Below are 21337 nucleotides of genomic sequence, written 5' to 3'. Positions count from 1 at the left end.
TGAATGGTGCAACAGGTGGATATTCCAGCAGTCTTCGTTCAATTGTTCGTATGGCGATAAATTTGGCGCATTCTCCATAGTTCATAGAACTTTTGAGCCTTCGTGAGCAGAATTGGCTGAGTACACCACATCTACCTGTACAATTCTAACAGCCATCTCCATAGATAATTGTATTGTATTTATTTTTTATTGGAGTCAAATATCAGTTACCTATTATAATATTACCAACAATTGTATTAAGCTTTAAAACATTAATTCTCTCACAATTACCATGTCAATAGATTCTCCCTTTCCCAGAAAATAAATATATGTATGTGTTCGTATACGTACCTACATGCCCCATTAACTATTGTTGTCTTCCGTAAATTTATTGTTAGGCGAATGTTAGTGGAAAAAGAAGCAGAGGAAGACCGAGAAAAACATGGCACGATCAGGTATGCCAAATACTTGAAAGTGGTCAGGTTAGGAGTCGTAACAATCGCCGGGTATGTATGAGGACATGCATGAACGTGGAAGAGGCGAAGAATGTTTGCAAGGACAGAGTGGTGTGGCGCTCTATTCTCTCTGCCTACCCCTCCGGGGAAGCGGCGTGATGGTTAGTTAGTTAGTTAGTTAGTTAGACTCCCGTAAATTATTACTGCACATATTAAAACTATTACTTAAGTACATAGAATTGTATAGCTATATAAGGACCGTGGGCCTATTTTATCTACACATTCGTTTGAAAATGCAATAACTAGGCGAATCATTGTCACAATATTAATTATAAAATGGAAAATCACAAAGTTAGTGCTTCAAATATAAATTATAAATTATATGTGTTTTTTTTACAATAAAATACAACTTAGTAGACTCAAAAATGTGTCAACTTTATAAAATTAAATAACTTAGTTTTAACCACTTTTTTATTAATACAATTTAACCTACCGGTTTCGACAAGAACCTTGTCATCATCAGGGTTTATTTTAATTAAAAAACATTAAAATACTTCCACCAAAACCTTAAGTTATTTAATTTTATTAAGTTTATAAAATGTGCCACAAAGTATCTGCGGAAATCATTCAAGAAATCAAAAATCTGTGTTTGATTGAACAATTAATACATAAAGTAATAATATATATTTAAACTTCTTGTATTGAATATATATACATTGACCGGCTTAAGTTTGACCAGCTCATGTCTTGTTGCACGTATGTCTGATGATAGATGGACGAAGGTGCATGACTGGGGGCCTAGAGCCGGATACAAAAGTGTGAGTAGGCCCCAGACAAGACGGTCCGATGGCATTAAGAAAGAGGAGGGTCTGCACTGGCAGAGAGTCGCGTCCAACAGAGAACTGTTGAAGTCCAAGAAGGAGACCTTTGTTCAACACTGGGCACAAGAAGAAGGCTGAATATATGAAGAACCGGCTTATTGATATGAAGCAATATCTTCCAATCAATCAAAGACAGACTGTGGTGATACTGGTTGAAATTTAAACCTCATAAAGCTTTTTGATCAAATTAAGGCAGCAGCAGGCACCTCAGTGGTTGGAGCGCTAAGTGCAGCGCAGTCAAGGGATAACTGGAGAAGAGTTATTGCTTCTGCAAGGGTCACAACCCTCAGCAATGAGGAATAAGACCCTTTTTGAAGAAGAAAGCTTTTTGAAAACAGACGGCAGATAGTGCTTGTAAATAAGTATCAACGAAAAAAAACATGAATTACAATTCATTGCAGTACGAACAACCAAATAATTACAACATTATTTACTATGTGAAATTTTAAGTGATGAAAACAAGGAAGGTAAAGGAAGTAGGATCAGATAAAGACTTGAGTGGGGAGAGCTAGAGGCTAGAGGAAACCAAGAAAGAATTATATGAATGTAAATTTTTACTTTGAGTGTTGTTATATTTTTGGTTAATTTATATCAACCAAATATATATTTTATAACAAGAAAATATATTTTATAACAAGAAAAAATATGTTTTATAACAAGAAAAAAAAAGTTTTATAACAAGAAAAGTATTCCCTTAAATGGAAAAAATCTTTTCAACCAATCATTAAAAATATTGTTTTTTAATTCTCAATATTATTAATATTTAAAGCATTTACTTTGTGGTAAGTCATTTTAACATATTTATTTTTTTTACAAAAATGTTTATAATATTAGTTTATAACCATTTACCGAGATTTTTATGTTTACCGGTTTCAAAATCGGTAGACATAAAAATCTCGGTGAGTGGTTATAATCTAATATTATTAACATTTTTGTAAAAAAAAAGTTTTTTAGTTCATCATATGCACTTCATTAGAATGGTTGTTTTAAAAGATGACCATATATGAAAGTTTGGGTAGCAGGTGTTGAATAGTTAAAACTTATCGATTTTAATTACCTACATACGCCTCAAGCTTTTACAATGCGCTATTCAAAAAAATCTTACGAAAATAGATATGGGATAACTTTAAATTTTATTTAAATATACGTAACATTTTTCAAATAGCCGCCTCCGTAGTATGGTAGTTTGTGGGGGGTTGAAATAAATAGTAATCACTCCCTCTAATATTTATTTAATACATAATGCACAACTCATTTGGTAAATTTGAGGTCGTCAATCAGCAAGGGCGCCAAGTCAAATAGATTGTTGACGGCGTCCAAGGAGAGCTCTTTATATAACATGGAATTGTATGTGAAGGTCCTGGAAGTTTTTGAAAATCTGAAAACAGAGTGGCACCAATTATTATGAAAAAAGACGAGCTAATGAAATCTGTAAATGGAGTACCTACTTTACGAGTACGCTTTCCGTCGTCAAGATTTTGAAGCATCCAAAAATTTGGACCTTAACGGGGCGCCCGAAAATCTTCACATAGAGACAAGGGGCGCCACTTTTTAACACTAAAATTTAAGGAAACTTATACTTTGTCCGCCTCCATAGTGCAGTGGTTTGCTAACAGCCAAATTTGCTACAATGTTGATTTCAGGAGGTTTCAGGAGGAAGCGAAATTTAATGATGATTTACGCTTTTAGTATGTTTATAAAAATGCAAAAAATAATTACATGTTGATTGAAGGTAAAAAAAGACAAAAAAAAAAAGTGAAATGTTATGATTTTATAAATTGATTCGGCAGCCAATTTTTAGTAAAATCTATCCATTTTTAATTTAAGTTTTACTTAGTAAATACTACTATTTCTTAAGATATATTGTAACACGTGTTTCAATGTATTCTACATCATTTTCGAACTCCGTATGTGAAGCAAAATCTAAATATTTATTCAATAAATTTCAATTCTAAAACACGTGTCACAACATATTGAAATAGTGGTATTTACTAAGTAAAACTTAAATAAAAAATACGCACTATGTATTATATTAAAAGTTTCCATCCACATAATGCGAGCTCAACAAATATAAAAATGACATGGAAAGATTCTTAAAAAGCGGCTGAAAAAAAAGATATTGAAATGTAAATTTACTTAAAAGTTTAGTAGATAACATAAAATTCATCATAAAGAAACTAAGAGTATCAAACCGATTTCACATCTTATAACTACTGTCCTTTTGTATCGTTGATATGCTCAGAATAATGTATACTCGTATGAACATGTATATCAATATTTTATTCCGAGTAATAATTTTATCCATTACTTCTTTAAAACTGTATGGTTTTGAATTTCTAGGTTCTTAAATACAAAAGTACGTAGAAATGATTGTATACAAAATTTCTTTTTTAAATATTTATAAAAAAAACAATAGGGTAAAATTAGACAAAATTAAATTAATCGGACCAGAAAATACTTCTCATTATAAATTCATCAATTCCCAAATGTTCCCGGACCAATTTCACGAAAAAACGGATCCGAAAACGACGTTAGCGTAAAAAATTAATATTTTTGATATCCCATAGTTGTATTTTTTTTAAGGCAAAACGACTGTTGATTTTAAAAAATCAATAAGCGGTCGAAATCAAAAAGCAAATACTGGTTGAACGGTTTCAATGAATATTCATTTATGTAATAAATAGGAATTGAACAATTCTTCGGGGGTAAATCATGTACTAGTGTAAAAAAAATTTTAAAAGAACAAAATTCAAGCGAAATAGATGTTCAAATATGAGACGAAATAAAAGCTTCATTGAATGAATGAATACCAATTCAAAAATAAAACTATTTTTTTATACTTCTAGCAGTATAAAAAAATATCAATTTCGTTTACAAATTGGAGAAAAGTTTCTCTTTCTCAATAAATGTTTTAAAATTCCCGCTGTAAAAGTTGATGATCAGAGACATCTTTGGTAAAAATTGTAAAGATTTACAGTACCTAATTAAAATAATTATCAACAGTCTCTATATTTTAAATACTATTTAGCCTTGAGTGCATAGATAATACTTAGCATATTCTTACCATAGACAAAGATAGCTGTCAGACTGACGTTTGTAGTGGGTGTAGTGTTTGCTATATTGATAAAGGATTGCTTATATATTTATGAAATGTGAAAAATAACAAACTTCCGCGGAACATACTTCGATAAAATAAAATTAAAACAAAAAAATAATCATGCACGAAGCGTACGAGGTTTCGCCTATGCTCAAATTGACTGAACAAATAGAATCGATAGCTGCATACGGTGACGCATATTTTCTTTTTGTCGTGTTTTATTTAGTTTTTCTCTCCTTGTCAGGACATTACTAATCATTTTGTTTTTCTGTAGATGAAAATCTTCTGGTTGGAACACGGCAGGGACACCTGCTAATGTATTTAGTAACACAAAGCCCAGAGGCTCCAAGATATAAAGTCCAAGTGCTCAGATACCATAAGACGTTTAGCAAAAAGCCCATACAACAAATTGAAGTTATTCCAGGTATGGACAATATTGTACTCAGCTAAAATGTATCCATAACTCTTTTAATTTTTCAAGTTTTAATATTTTGTTTATTTTTCCAGAACATAATTTGCTTCTTTGCTTGTCAGACAATATATTGGTGGTACACGATATTAACATTATAAACTTTCCTGTTGTACAAACACTACCACAAACCAAAGGTGCTACTCTGTTCGCTTTAGATAATAAGGTAAGAACAATATTTTATTGCGGTTTGCCATTTTGGAGTATCCGCTATAATGCTGCATTTGGAGTAACTGCAGAGTCTGACATATTTTTAACCGTAGGAAGATCATATACTTTTAATTATTATATTTAAAAGAATAATTATTGAGTGGCAGAATTTAAAGTTATTTATTTATTTATTTTGAATAAAGTTCTCACTAGAGCCAATCAAAGTGTGCATTCATGCCTTATATAAAAATTAAACAAAGAAACTAACAAAACCAATAAAATTAATTAAAAAAAAATCATTTCTATATCATGTTAAGCAATAACATAGGAATTGCCTAAATCTATATATTCTAAAATAAAAATATTTTCCTCACTTGGCATAACCAATGGTAAATTAACCCTTCAATGGTTTATTTCCATTTTTGATATCTCAACATAAAAGAAGAAGAATATGGAAGATGGCTGTTGTGAACTGTGGCACGAGATTGATTTAGTGGTGTGGTTTCCAACCCTTATGTATGGAAGCGAAGCATGGAGTTGGCAAAAGAAGGATGAAAGCAGACTGAATGCAGTCGAAATGCGATCCCTCAGACGAATGTGTGGCAAAATGATGTTTGATAAATGTTCGAATGATGAAATAAGGAAAGAATGTAAGGCTGAGATAAGCATTATCGATAAAATTAAGAAAGGTGTGTTGAGATGGTTTGGAGATGTGGAGCGTATGAGTGAAGAAAGAACCGTTAAACAAATTTATGAAGCGAATGTAGTTGGAAAAAGAAGCAGAGGACGACTGAGGAAAACTTGGTACAATCAGGGATGTCAAATACTTGAAAGCGGCCGGGTCAAGAGTCGTAATAATCGTCGGGTATGTATGAGGAGATGCATGAATGTAGAAGAGGCAAAGAATGTTTGGAAAGACAGAGTGGTGTGGCGTTCGATTCTCTCTGCCTACCCCTGTGGAGAAGCGGCGTGATGGTTAGTAGTAGTAGTAGTAGTACCCAGTAGTAGTACCCAATCATGGGTAGAATTGGCGAATATTGCACGTGTGTAAAGTGATCACTTCCATATTTTTCATCTATGTTGAGATGTCAAAATGTAAAAAAATGACTCCTAGGTGGAGGTAATCCAGATTTGTAAACAAGCATTTGGACACACTCAAAATGTTGTAAAAAAACGTTATGTATACTCAATACGTTTGAATATCCCAATGTTACCAAATACTTTTTCGCGCTGGAACTGTACAGATTACTAGGTACCTCAAGTACCATAAAAAACTAAAGAATATATCAATTTGGAATACTTTTCTTATCGAAAAACATTTTCATATTTCCAGACTACTTTATTGGTGACCGGCGTAGAGACTTCGGTGATACGGTTGTGTGTGGCCGTCAAACGGAAGCTTCAGCTGTATTATTGGAAAAAAGAATTTAAGCAGCTCGTAGAAGATATACCTATTGGAGATATTCCAAAAGTAATCACATGGGGGCAGAGTATGCTTTGTGTTGGATTCAAAGATGAATACATTCTGTATGATGTAAGTGCTCCAAACCTAAATTATCAAACATATTATGTTATTTTCACCACTTACTACGTTTCAAAAAGCATAGTTTTTATTTCAAGTTTACCCAACTTTCAATTGAAACATATTTTAATTTTTCAAAATTTAAAAAATTTATTTAAATTTATGAAAAACAAACATGAAACATATACTTTTTTAAAATGAATTAAAAAAAAAAGAAGATATTTACATAAATACTCCACTTTCATACTATTTCTGTGAGCCTAAGCGACTCAATATTAAAAATAGATATTAAATTGTGGTTCGAACCCAGATACTCTGACTCAAGAGTCCGCGACACTAACCACGGGACCACAACCTGGCACGTTTTTTCATCAATAAAATATGACAATATTACGGGCACAATAGTTTTATAGTGTTTCATTTAAAAAAGTCTGCTCATATGTTTTATAATTCATTTTTGAACAGCAGTGTTTATTTTTGTTTTACGAACAGCTTTCAGGTGTCGCTAAGGAGCAGTTTTTGACCAGTGGTTCTCGATCACTGGAACCTTGTATTACCAAAATAACGGACACTTCGTTCATGCTGGGCCGAGATCAAACTTCCTTCATAGTGGATGAAACCCAACCGTCTTTACTCACCAAGTCGGTGTTTAAGTGGACAGAACCTTTAGCTGGGGCTGGTAATTATTGCTTCTTTGATTTACAGTTTCTTCTCTTTGTTCTCGGGGATTGTGTTTCTAACCTTTTAACTGCTGGGTAGGTATTATATCGAAGCCTGACATACCATAATTTCAAACTTTTTTTAATATTTCATAATTTTCAAAATTGGCATTTTTAGTATTTCATAATTATCCCAAGAGATGTCTCAGCTTGTTTTATACTGATACTGTCAAAAACATTTGAACTTGGCTAGTAAAGTGAGCAGAGATGCCATTTATGTAAACACTGATATTTTATGAAAAGTGAGACACACGCTTGTGGTAATTAAAAGTCTAAAAGAGATGGCAAATGGAAATTCTGCTAATATTGAGATTGCTCTTAGCCAAAAAGTTACCCTTCCACAAACACAATTTTAGAAAATACGAAAAAAGAAAGTATCTTTTTTTATTGTTCTTCATTTTTTTTATTTCATTGCAAATTTACAAAAATATATCAAAGATATCAATATCAAGGTAAAAAAATCATGAATAGTTAATTCAAGAATCTGAGGGATAGTTGTCCATTATTTAATAAGAATTTGTGATCATATGAAAAATAAAATGAAACACAATGTAGTATGTATCAGTTACACATGCCTAATTTAGAGTAAATGTCCTAATTATATCTACTTTTTTTAAGATTATTTACATTTTGTCAAATATTGATTTTAAATTGAAATTAAAGGAAGCAAAAGCTGCACATCTTACTATTTACTTATTCACACTCAGTGATAGATTCAGTGCCATCTTGATTGCTAAATACATTTAAGGAAGAGGTCAGTTTTATGCTTCGTTTCAATCTAGAGTGGTATTTACAAATAATGTTTCCTTTTTTTTTATTAAAAAAGTCATAAATTGTGAATTGAGTATGTAAAAATTATATTTACCATTTTTTTCATTTTCAGCATGGGACAGTCCGTATATTTTAGGTTTACTTTCCGATCAAATAATTGTTCAGACTATTGAACCTAATATGTTCATACAAACTCTTTCCGAGCTCAATAAGGCAAGGTTATTATGCAAGTAAGTTTTATTTTATTTTATTCATTTAAAGAACAATGCAGAGACTTACCAAGCCACCTTGAGTGTCTTGTCGGTGGAGTTCTTCTTACATACATTTTTTTCTGTTTTTATCCATTTTAACCTAATATACACAAAAAAGAGAGAGAAAAAATTAAGAATATAAACTACAATATTTTAAAATTTTCATAGAAATTACTTTTGACCCATTCCTTTATTTTGCCTTTGTTCCATATTTTATTTAATTATATTCTAATGAATACATATATTATTTAAAATAGTTAGCAGAGCAACAATATCATATTTATTTTTATCAAATCTGTCTTTTTGACATACAATTTACAAGTAATTAGCTAGTAAGTCTGATGTTCTTTTACTAAAACATTGTTGTTGGACAGTTTTTTCATCAACCCTGACCCTGATTAGTATATTAATCTTCTTCTTTGGTCTCAATCCTGCGGATTGGTTTGTAGCAACAGATGACATCTCTTTCGCCATTCTCGCCTATTTTCGGAGGTCCTCTTCAGCTCCTCATACATTGAGCAGCCCTTGTCTTTATATAAGTCGCTTAGGTATTCGGGGCGTGGGCGTCTTCTGGCACTTATTCCCTCGATCGTCTCCTCTGTTATTTGGTGCAGGAAACCCTTATACTAATAACAAGTAGTATACTAATTAAAGGAACCGCAAACCCGATTCCGATCTGTACAATATTTTTTGGGGGCTCTCGCCCTCTACCAAAAGTAAGCAAATATAATAAGAATAATAATAAATTCGGATAACTTATATAGTGCCATTTTCGTAAAATACTACCTCGGCTCATAAGTATCTCCTGCTCTCTACCAACAGACTGTAAAAGATGCTTTTAAGTTTTTCCCGCAAATAATGTGTAAATAAAAAAAAACCAATGATTAGGATGGATTAAAAAAAAATGGTTTCTACTATCATTTTAAATTATAACAATGGTATTATAAAAAATAGTTAAAATGCTCCTTGCAAAATACAAATTTATAATAATTAATTTTAGATGTCGGCGTGGTCTTTTATATATTGCTTCAGTGAGCCAAGTATGGAGAATTGATGCTGTTGACATAACAAAACAACGACAAATGTTGCTTAAAGATAAATACTTTGAACTAGCTATCAATTTAACGGTAACAAAATTCAACTATTCCACATTTTATATGTAATTTGATCCTTATATCAAATCATCATAATACAAATTGCCAAACTGTTTATTTTTCAGCAATTATCCGATGAATCTGACGAAGAAAAGAAGCAAAAAATTAACTCCATTCAAATGCTCTATGCTTTTGACTTGTTTGACAGCAAAAAGTTCTCAGATTCTATGAAGATTTTTTTGAAATTAGATACCGACCCTTCTGAAGTAATCAAATTATTCCCAGAACTCTCTACGGCTCATAGTAAAACCGATGATGAATCTTCTGAACTGAAGCCACATAGTAATGATGCTGACAGTGGAATATCGGCTTTGATAGAGTATTTGACTGAAGTGCGACAAAAAGTACAGAAAAATAATAAGGATGTTGTAGAAAAAAATGATAGCAAAAAGGATTCAATAATTAAACGCAATAATGTTTTGCTGGAAACAATTGATACTACATTATTAAAGTGTTATCTTCAGGTTTGTCTCTAATTTATACATATTTTTTTCAATCCATTGATCTAATTAAGTAGATACACATATCGCTCACTCCTTTCAAGAACGTCATAAATCAAAAATCGTCAATTTTGAGTTGTGCATGTTTTCGGAATGCCCAGAAAATGTACTATATCCCAGCAAAAGAGGCATATTTTTAACATAATATTTACCCGCTACAGGGCAGAAAATGTTACTTTTGCATTTTGAAGAAAATGTGTTGTTTAATAATTTTTATAAATAAATTAAATATTTTTTAAATGTAGGAAAAACCTTCAGGTTTTACCTAAAAATATCTGTTGCACAGTAAATAGTTCAATAAGTGGCTTGTTATTTATTTTTAATACATTGTGTTATATTTCTAAACATTAAAATCGTTCTCCTGAAAAATCAAGTATTTTGATTTATGACGTTCTTGAAAGGAGTGAGCGATATGTAAGAAAGTTATTTTGAAAATAATTTTCTTTTCTTTTTTATTATTAGAATAAAAGTATTTAATCATAATAATAAATTTGGATAGTTTATAAAGCGCCATTTTCGTAAATGATTACCTCAAGGGCGATTGACTATGAATGAATTGGGGAAAAAAATATGGTGGAATTTAGCATACAAATGTGTTTTTATTCTGGTAAAAACTTGTTTATGTAACACCCTATCCATGTAATTAAAGTTGTACAGATTGGACACTAACTTTAATGCTAATACGACTATTTTCAACTCTGGACTAATGGTCTTTCAACTGTTTATGAACTTTATCAATACATATTTGTTTAATAAAATCTAATTTCATATAAATTGATTGTGAGTATTGTATATTTTTTTAAATGATTTAAATTTTTTTAAATTTGTAGACAAACGATGCATTTGTTGCCCCACTTTTGAGACTAAATAACTGTAAATTAGAGGAAGCTGAGCAGGTTCTACTTCAATATGGCAAGTACAGTGAATTGATCATTCTGTATCAGACCAAAGGACAACATACAAAGGCATTACAGTTGCTGAAAGACCAAGCCAAACAACAAGATTCTAGTCTCAAGGGTCATCATAAAACTAAGAGCTACTTGCAGCATTTAGGTATGATGTAAATATTGCTTATACTATTAGATTATTAGATAGTTTTCTGCAAACCTATTTATAGAGAGAATTGGTTGGTGTACAAATTTATGCCTATATTTTAATATGTCCACTCATTTAGTGGTATAAAGAGGACATTATATGTAATAAACATACTGTAAAACCTTGTTGGTTAAACATAATAAAACATTCAAAATACAGTAAATTAGAAAACGAAATCATGCATTTTTATACTTTTCATGCAATTATTACTTCTTTATATCAATTTTTTTTATTATTCAATTGTTTCTTTCTGGACTCAAAATAAAGTTTTGGGTCCCGTCTAAAATTATGATTAAGTGTGATGATTTAATAAATGAGATCGTAATCAAGTGAAGAGTAACCTTAGATACATACATATACATTGACATTCCAATGTGTAATATATATATACTCATAGTACACTTATTGAAACAATTATTGAAATTTACCTCCCCTTTTTTAACTGCAGGAGCTGAACACATAAACCTCATCTTCCAATTCTCCAACTGGATATTAGCTGAACACCCTGCAGATGGATTAAAAATATTCACCGAAGATGTTTTAGAGGTTGAGAATCTTCCAAGAGCCAAAGTGCTCGACTTTTTACTGCGAGAACACGATTCTCTGGTCATTCCGTACCTTGAACACGTTATTCATGGCTGGGAAGATGATAACCCGTTCTTCCACAACGCCCTCGTTAGAATGTTGAGAGAAAAGGTGATGGACAAGTCAGGAAAACATACCGAGGAAGAATTGAAGCATTTCAAGGCCAAATTTCTGTCATTTTTAGAGAAGTCAAATCACTACACCCCAGAAACTGTTTTAATCCACTTTCCATCAGATTCCCTTTTTGAAGAAAGAGCTTTAGTGCTTGGGAAGTTGGATTCACATGAACAAGCTTTGTCCATCTACGTCCATGTTTTGGGTAGGTATAATTTTATTACTATGGATATCTTGTTTTATGAGAAGAATTACATACATTGACTTTATTATTCTTAACCTCTCCGTGCGTACTGCTCCAACCCCGGGGCCATACAAAACTGGGTCAGATAGCGTGTGGCCCCATGTTTAAGGAGTAGTAATTTATTCAAATTGACAATATTTATTGTTGACATGCCTGATATACATTTAAAATGTTGATATTAATTTTAAAAATATAGTCTTAGAACCATAAAATTCTTATAAAAAACTCACTCTACAGGATATAATCTTTTCATTAATATCTTACTACATACTCGACTGGTTACACATGTTATGTATATGTGGTAAGATGCCATTAGTAGGTCATTATTATTCTACTTTTTATTACATGTTTTCAAAAGCTATTGTACTTTTTGTTCTACTCGTCTTTGAGCATCCATAACACTTAATTTTTTATAGTTCTATATGTTTCTTATTATGGAAATCGTTTCATATGCATGTTCAATTATCGTCATCTGTGAAATTTCATTTGAAAAAATAAAACAGAATCCTTTATTGATTAGGTAGGATTTGATTTGAGTCACATCGCCATTAAGCAATTTTTAAAAACACAAATTGTATTTTCTCAGTTGTAAACTGTTAAATTGTAACGTTTAGACTTCTGAATTCCCTCCCATAAAATATTTCTTTATTTCTGTCTTAACTTATCTAAAAGCATCTAGGTAACAATCCTCTAGGGTTAGACTGAGTATTTCAGAACGAATATTTTCAGATGTTCAAATATTGTTTACATTATGCAGGTACTTAATTAAAAATATTTTAAATTCATAAGAAACATGATTTTTTAAATGTGTTTTAGGGGATGTGGAAAGAGCAATAAAGTACTGTGATGCAGTAAGTGAGAGGCCAAAAGAGAACAAGAAAGATCAAGATGTGTATGTTATTTTGATAAGGATGCTAGTTAATCCAGCTCAAGAGATTCTTCCTAACGGACCATTGAGTAATGTTCCTAGAAATCCATTGACTGCACAGCCAGATATAGAAACAGCACTCAAATTGCTTGAAATGCATGCGGACAAGATCGAACCCATGAAGGTATAATATAAATATAGATACGTCAGTGGTACATAGCAGGGTAAGCAAGCGTTTTCCAAGCGATGACATCAACTTTGGCTGAAATCAATAGAATGAAATAAATATCAATTTTAACCTTTCCCTTCTGGTGCTAAAATAAAATGCGCATCCCGGTGTTGGGTAGTCACTACACAATTAAAAATTACCGATTATAATTTGGAAAAATACGGACATTCGTAGCTAATCCCCTTAATTATTTATTAATGAAGTAAAAAATTATAATAATGTAGATTTATTTGCTAAAAACATTAAAAAACCATCTGGCAACGCTCACGGAACAAGCACAGATCCACTTTTGTCGGAAGCCCAAAAGCTACTGCTGCTAAGCCAGAGAACATTGAGCTTTGAGCTCCTCACGCTTGCACAGTGCAAGTATCCAAGAGTGAGATGCGAATATAGTATCGCGGCTCCCGTACACTCTTCACGCGCTGTTTATTCACAAATTTGTTTCCGATCTTCACAAAATACCTCTGATGTACCCGATAAATTCTGATTATTATTTATATTATTTTTTAAATCAACGCGTAAATATGTTATGGGGGAATACATAAAATCTTAGCCTTATATTTACTATTCATATTTATAGAGATATTATGGTTATTAGAAGCAATGTGTACAAGGTACACAACACCGGGAAGGGAGGGTTAGTAAATAAAGGTGTGGAAAGGGGTTTTGTTTACTTGTATTATTTTTGTCTTTTGTATGGAACAGGTTATTACAGATAGCATTACTTTCTAGATAAGTTTATACTTTAGCTGTGCCATAGAAAAATGCCAGATCTATGGAAAGCCATCTGTCCACTAGTATCAGCTGTTGTCAATGTTTATATGCTTTTGTTTTCCTTAAAAATATTATTATGGTATTTAAAAAAATATTATTTAGAGTAGGAATTAGAATTATCTGTGTTATGCTAATCCCTTAACAAAGAATCAATAGATTTTTATGAAATTTCATTCACAGCATAACACTATAACAAAAAGGTAGGTTTTATATAAAATTATTTAATAAAACATGAGTATTTGTAGGCATTGGCAGTTCTACCAGATAATATACCAATTGCCAGGATAAAGACATTTTTAGAGAGTGCCTTCCATAAACAGCTCAATAACAGACGCAGAACTCAAGTTTTAAAAGGCTTATTATATGCTGAACATCTGCAGGTATGAATTTTAACAAAAAGTATTTTTTTTTTAAGACCAAATGTTTTTTTAATTATTTTTTAACAATACAAAAAATTACGTATTTAATTTTAAACTATTTTTGATTGCTGTTTCAGGTTCAGGAATTGAAAATGATACATGAATCACAAAGCGTGGTAATCACAGATTACAATGTATGTCCAGTTTGTAAAAAACGTTTTGGACACCAAAGTGCTTTTGTGAGATATCCAAATGGGGATATTGTTCACTACTCCTGTCAAGATAAGAAGTCTGTTGTACAGCCATAATTATTTGTGTAATAATTTACACACTAATAATAATACAGTTCATAATATATTTTACTTCCCGTATTGATAATCGTTTAACCGGATCCATGCGGCTCGCATAACCGTATGTGTTTTAATAAAACATGCCCCGTACGCGGCTGACATAACCGTATGTGTTTTTACTTTGCTCCAAGTTTCGAACCTAAGTTCAACTTGGAGGGATTTTTTCATGGTGTGGAACTTTGGATAAAATAATACGTCAATCCTTGGCCTTATGACATCTGTTGAAATATCTGACTAATAATTTTTAACATCACAAGGATAAATAAAAGAACAGATCCCTGATTTTTCTTGCTGTCGGTAATTAGTCCTTGCCATAATCATGCCCTATATCTGTCTCACTCTCGACGCTACGCATTGCCAGCGGGTAAGAGTGACACGCAGATGCGTGCTTTAATTTATTTATGTTACAATCTTATTTGTTTATATTACAATATATTTCAAGAATAATGTGACACACGTGTATTATAGAGTACCAAAAAGGCACAATGAATCCCATTGAACATTTTTGTTTAGGAAAATAAATCGTTTCTTAACTAAATACATGATAAAAGTAATCGTGTCTCTCAGGAACAAAGTTGACGTGGTCAAAAGGTTAAGGTCAAGTTTAATGCAATATTAGTTATGTATTATACTCCTATTAGCTTATCATTATATCAACTGCATTACATACTACAAACCTTAAACTTGGTTGTAAGTGTATTGCTTTGTCCTAACATTCTAATAATTTGATACGAATCCCAAACTATGAAATTTGGCAAGAATTATTAAAGTGCATCGAAAATATACACATGAAACATGCATTGAAATCTTAGAAAAAGCGTCAAGATTTATAATTTTTATAACTTTTATACCCGGCATATATGTTAAATAGCTGTCCGCTTACAATTTTAAGTACGGGGTGTCTCATTTCTGCATGTACAGATAAGGGTGATAATTATGTCTTAAAATAAAGTGCATATAATATTTATGTTTAATAAAATATTTAATCATAAAAATACTTGTTTCATTTAATGTAAAAGAAAATTGTAAACTGTGAAAGCTCATTGATTAAAATAACATATAAAATAAGAGTAGAATATATCTAATCGGATGCAGATGAGGTAAGTCTTCTTTTTCTTATTATAGGCCTTGCGGCCTGTTTTTAAGAGGGATTAGCCTCCTGCGACGTTGATTCCCAGCTATCGACCCATCTCTTTGGTGGTCTGCCCAGAAGTCGTCTACCATGGGGTTGGCCGTACAGTGCGATGTGGGGGAGTCTGGATGGTTCCATTCTCCTCACATGCGCATACCATTGTCTCCTTCGTTGCCTTCCCCACCTAATGACAACTTCGATCTCGCATATTTCCCTGATCCTGGCATTTCTGATTCTATCTCGAAGACTCTTGCCTGTTATGCTTCTTAGAGTCTTCATTTCTGACACTCTAAGCGCGTTTTTTGTGGTAGCGGTGTCTGAGTTAAATGAAGGACATAACTGCTATATGGGATAGGGAATAGAAGCATAGTAGGTATTACCGGATATTAAAAGGAGAATAGTAGCAATGGCTAGCGCACTCAGGGTTGGAGACCCATACTTGTGCAAATCTGTGCAAGTTACATGTTGATCCATGTTTTAAGATAGTTTATGTTACCGAAATAAAACAAAATGGATATTTGTATTTCACCTAATAGAAGTAAAGTTTAGCAAATAAATATGTATAACTAAAAAATAACGGCTAAATAATTCTAGCACTTGTAGTCTTCTGGGAGGATCTACTGTTTTAGAAAAATATGTAAAATTACATCATCTGTTGTCTGTTAGTCTATGTAAAACTGATCCATGCATGTAGAATATGACTAATGTTTCATGAAAAATATCAAGAGATGGTGCTACACAGTTATTGCATATTTTTCATATCAGAAATTAAAGATAGAGAAAAAATAATGCTGAGGATTCAGTTTGTTTTCTCGCATTAAATTTAAAGATCTGAAATATTCCATAAATTTATAAATAAATGCATATTATAATAGGGAAGCGACAACGCCCACCCCCTATCATCCTTTTTTATAACCGGCCGAGCCGATGACATCATCCCGCCATTTTAGTTTAATACTCCGCGGGCGTTTGAGTACATGCGAAGACTTGATTAACGCGCATAGGAAATACATCTTGTGTGTGTACAGTAAAAAAAGAAAAGAAAATAGGCTATCTTGACCGAATCGTGGGAAAAATGATTAGCATTTTCTGTTAATTAATAATCACGGACTACTTGTTTCGTTGTGCGCATGACAAGCCGACTTGTATTGGTTTTGGTGACTGAAACGAGTGGATACGGGACTGTTTCGGAAGTCGGGGAGTTTTTCGAAGTGTGTGGCTGGTTAAATGTGAATTAAGATTGTGTGTTTGTTGCCGAATATTGGAATATATTTACTTCAAATTAACGGTAAGTGTCTTATTATATATTTGTAAACATTTGTGCGCCGCTTCGCGGCTAAAATGCACATCGGCTTCCCATTTAATATGGCCGTTTTACTACTTACTACCTAGCGGCAAATATAGTTTTCTCCTATTTTAAAGGCGTTTTCCGGTATATGATACTGTATTGTACCGTATTTTTATATTATCTTCTCATATTTTACTTACCTAAGATTGCTTCTTGTCAAAATAACTAGTTTATTTTGGTTTTGCTTCGAGAAGTGTCAAATAGGCGACTATTTTGTGTAATAGTGTCAGTGATGTCATATGTCATGTCATTTGACTTAGTTAATAATATATAATTTTTAAATACCTAATAATAAGTTTTATCGAATATATGTACTTAAGGCTATTATCTTTTTATAATAGTAATATCTCATATCCCTGAATGAAAAAAAACAGATTTTTATGAAAATTCGATACGTGGATCTTACAGGTCCTACAATATCGAACGTCAGTTGAAGCCTAGCATCCTTTTTATTTTTCTATCCAAGATCCTCCCAAATGAGTTTTCTTGAATGAGACTTGCTTTTACTTTTATTTCGTTGAATCACTGATAAAATGGGCGTTGTACCTTGTACCTTGAACCTTTTTCATCTGCTCATACTATGAGAATGTCACATACACACCTTTTTCAAAGGTACATCTTCTTATGATGTGTAGATATAACCTATTATCCAAAATGTTTTCCGAACAGAATGTTCATATTTTTTTATACTTTATACGATCAATATTTATAATGGCTAATAGTTGCATAAATTAGCAATGGTAATGTATCATTTAAAATGATGTCTAATGATGATCTAATAAAATAAATATCATAAGCGAGTTGAAGAAGTAAAATACATATCGCTCACTCCTTTCAAGAACGTCATAAATCGAAAATTGTCAATTTTAAGTTGTGCATGTTTTCATAATGCCCATAAAATGTACTATATCCCAGCAAAAGAGGCATATTTTTAACACAATATTTACCCGCTACAGGGCAGAAAGTGTTATTTTTGCATTTTGAAGAAAAGGTATTGTTTAATTATTTTTTTAAATATACTAAATATTTTTCAAATGGAGAAAAAATATTCAGGTTTTACCTAAAAAGATCTGTTGCACAGTAAAAAGTTAAATAAGTGGCTTGATATTTATTTTTAATACATTGTATTTTATGTTTGAACTTTAAAAATGTTCTCCTGAAAAATCTAGTTTTTGATTTATGACGTTCTTGAAAGGAGTGAGCGATATGGTTCTTCAATATCACACCATTACTTTGTACCAGTATTGGGACTTATATCCGAAGATGAGGTATAATTTGAATCTGCGCTGTCCTCAAGTATTAATATATCTTTTTTTCTTTCGTTCGAACCAATACTTTAATTGTTCGAATTAAACCACCAATTTGTATTTGGTTTTATATCATTTATCTGAAAAATTTATAAATATTTCTCAAATATACAATTGTATTTATTTCTTACTTGAAGAAATTTAAGGCACTATAGGTAGAACATTAACATTTAGGTGTGGTAAGAAAAATCTCATCACATTTATTTTTCCAATTACTATGGACGTTTGAAAGTATTTTATTTACTGCAATGTTATGATTGTGTTAATCATATTTCAGTGTGGTAATTTTTTGTATGTTTTCACAAGGTAACGTTGTTCTTATATCTATTCATATTATGACTGGTAGTGTGGCAGACTTCGATTCGAACATCCTCGGTTTAATTCCTTGCTGAAGAGATCTAATTTTTTATTATTGGTTGATCAATATAAAAATACATATACATTCTCTACTTCACATATTCATATTATTTTGAAAAAAATCTATTTTGTATACTAGAACCATTGCTAACTTTGCGGTATGGTAATATATATAACACTCTCCTTATCATTCATTGTTCACTTTGTGTAATACCACTTAAAAACACGACTTGATGACTACCGGTTTCGACTTAGACATTAAGGTAGTCATGAAGTAGTGTTTTTAAGTGGTAATACACAAAGTGAATGATGAATAGTAAGAAGAGTGTTAATATTTTCATCGTTTCAATAAATTTGTTTAAGCAAAGTCTTATTTTTTTTGATAATGTGGAACAAATTTAATTATGTTTACTTCACTTATCAATTAAATTAAATTAAATTTATTTATTTACAATTAACATACACATTACAAACTTAAAATTTAAAGCGTATACATTAAAATACATCCCAATCGAAAATATGCAAGAATACTATTGCTAAAGGTTTAGAAGAATCCCACTTCGGAAAACTCCTTCAGACACATGGAACAGATCAATATCCAAGGAGATATTGTTCAACATAGCGGTAGCTCTTCCTACACGTATAACCATCGGCAGGTTGGTCCTGTGTACTCATATTAGGTACATATCTACTATTACATAATTATTTTTTTATAAAAGGCTACATAATTTTGAAATGCTTACAGCTGACCTTTGCGTTGCTGCATTTTTCACTGCTGTTAAAGTTTTCGATGAATTTATAGCTTTTTACCCAACAATTGTGTTAAAACTTGTTTAGTAGAAACGTTTTATTCTGATTAATGTTTTATTTTTATTATGACATCTTACTGATTATTTTTACAGTAATGGACAAAAAATATGGGACATAATCCATTTACTAAATGTTTTGTTGTTGTTGATGAAATGTTAATGTGAACACTTCGTTTATAGATTGTATGGTATTTGCAATACCTTAATTTTTTATTAGTTTCATTTTTGCTTGGTAAGCATAGTTTCATCATTATTATAAATGGGACTAATGATTTTAATGCATGTATTTACGATTGCCCTTAAAATTTTACGTTGTATCGAAAAGTCCATATAAAAAAATTGTTCGATCCTCATCCCCTATATTTTACCTCCATCCAGTTATATTCATCATATTATTTAGTAAATTGCAAAAAAATGTAATATAATAATTAAATGGAAAAAAACGATAGCGAACACAGTTGCTATCCATCATGTTTGACGAGATTTTCAATGACAACTTATATCAGCACCTACTGTGCAATATTTCATTGATTATCTATTGTATTTACTTTTTATGTTAGTTAATATCAGTGGCGAGCGCAGAGTTTTTAATAAGGATAGGTAGGTAGTAAGGTAAGGTAGGCACTGCTTTTCTGCCTACATGGACCGCACGCCCCTAGTCGATACAAAGTTTATGTCACTTTGGTTAGGTAGTTCACATGACAAGGCTTTTATTTTATAAAAGTGTATGTAAACTATTAAAATTTAAGGGTATGGCAAGCAAAATCTTGAAAAAATGCGGTATTACTCAAATTCTTCTTTTGATATTTGTGTGGTCATATAATTAACTTCCATATATTTACCCCTCGATTCCTGACCAATATCATTTGTATTCTCTCAATACGTCAAAAATTGAGAATGATCAAATAAAACAGCAGATATACTCTGACTGACATGACGGGTCTTGGGGATGTGTTTGATAAAATTTCGTTGCTTTTAAAATCGTTCGCTTACCCTGTTTTGAAAATTGGCCTAATAAATAATGTGGCAGTTGTACGTTACGTAATATCGCTCGCGCGCGAAATAATTTAACGCAAGTAACTACCGTACTTTGCCATAATGGTGAGCATGTGTGCGTGTATTTGTGTTCGGCGTTTTGTCGCTGTGTGTGTGCAGTGCACAGGGGCAATGTTGCCAGCGGCGCATCCTGCGTGAATGTGTTTGGCAAACGGAAGAGGTCGATTTAGTATTCAGAGGGTCCGCAGACGAGGGGACGGCTCCTGAATGGCGTCTGACATCACTAAAGGTCATGAATATTCCTTCAGAGTCTCCTCTCCTTTCACTTCCTGGTCGCCGGGTGCCGATAGATACAATCGCGTGCTGATGCCATTGATTGCTTTTCATCTCACTGTCACTGCCATGGTTCATCATCCGTCATCCAATCAAACAATTCATCGTGGGTAGCTTCATTTAGTTTACAAAATTATGAGTGTGTCCAAATACTTGTTCACAAATCGAGATTATCTCCAATTATAGGAGTTATTTTTTATGTTATTTTTTAACATCTCAACATAGACGAAAAAGAATACCGAAATCTGGACATTTACGGGGCTTACGACCGTTATAGGCTGGTTTAATTGATCACTTTACACACGTGTAACATTATTTTAGTTTTGTAATTTAATATGATATTGAACGCGGTTGATTTGACTGCCTTGAATTATTGGGCAAAAGAAATCAGTTGCATTCTTACATCGCATTTATTATACTCGTGTATGGTTTATCTGATTTATTTATTATAAAGCCAGAAAAAGACTATTTGCTTTAATCATTCGATGA

General features: G+C 32.0%; 2 protein-coding genes across 4 annotated transcripts in view; both read left to right on the top strand.

Moving 5' to 3' along the window:
• Positions 1-4380: 4380 nt before the first annotated feature.
• Positions 4381-15347, top strand: LOC148310442 (vacuolar protein sorting-associated protein 39 homolog). Its single transcript, XM_088258398.1, has 13 exons — positions 4381-4602; positions 4687-4836; positions 4920-5047; positions 6365-6565; positions 7046-7232; positions 8156-8273; positions 9295-9421; positions 9514-9912; positions 10779-11001; positions 11492-11947; positions 12803-13038; positions 14103-14237; positions 14354-15347. The coding sequence occupies exons 1-13, from the start codon at positions 4533-4535 to the stop codon at positions 14522-14524; spliced, it is 2601 nt and encodes an 866-aa protein (XP_088114524.1). The 5' UTR covers positions 4381-4532; the 3' UTR covers positions 14525-15347.
• A 1304-nt stretch (positions 15348-16651) lies between these two features.
• The window catches only part of LOC148310441 (spectrin beta chain-like), a 118965-nt gene continuing 114279 nt past the window's right edge, over positions 16652-21337 (top strand). For all 3 annotated transcript variants that reach the window (XM_088258420.1, XM_088258412.1, XM_088258427.1), the window contains exon 1: positions 16652-16986. The gene's annotated coding sequence lies outside the window, so the exon portion shown is untranslated. The remainder of the gene's footprint in view (positions 16987-21337) is intronic.

The sequence above is a fragment of the Brachycentrus maculatus genome, unplaced genomic scaffold (assembly GCF_059751285.1).
Source record: "Brachycentrus maculatus isolate JH-2025_06_01 unplaced genomic scaffold, ASM5975128v1 h1tg000095l, whole genome shotgun sequence".
NCBI classification, from domain to species: domain Eukaryota; kingdom Metazoa; phylum Arthropoda; class Insecta; order Trichoptera; family Brachycentridae; genus Brachycentrus; species Brachycentrus maculatus.
This window is presented reverse-complemented; position numbering and strand designations above follow the sequence as displayed.

Excerpts from the sequence above, each read along its gene's own strand:
- LOC148310442 (XM_088258398.1), top strand. The coding sequence starts at position 4,533 with ATGCACGAAGCGTACGAGGTTTCGCCTATGCTCAAATTGACTGAACAA. Across the intron at positions 4,603-4,686 it reads AGAATCGATAGCTGCATACG|ATGAAAATCTTCTGGTTGGA; the intron begins GTGACGCATATT and ends GTTTTTCTGTAG. Across the intron at positions 11,002-11,491 it reads GAGCTACTTGCAGCATTTAG|GAGCTGAACACATAAACCTC; the intron begins GTATGATGTAAA and ends TTTTAACTGCAG.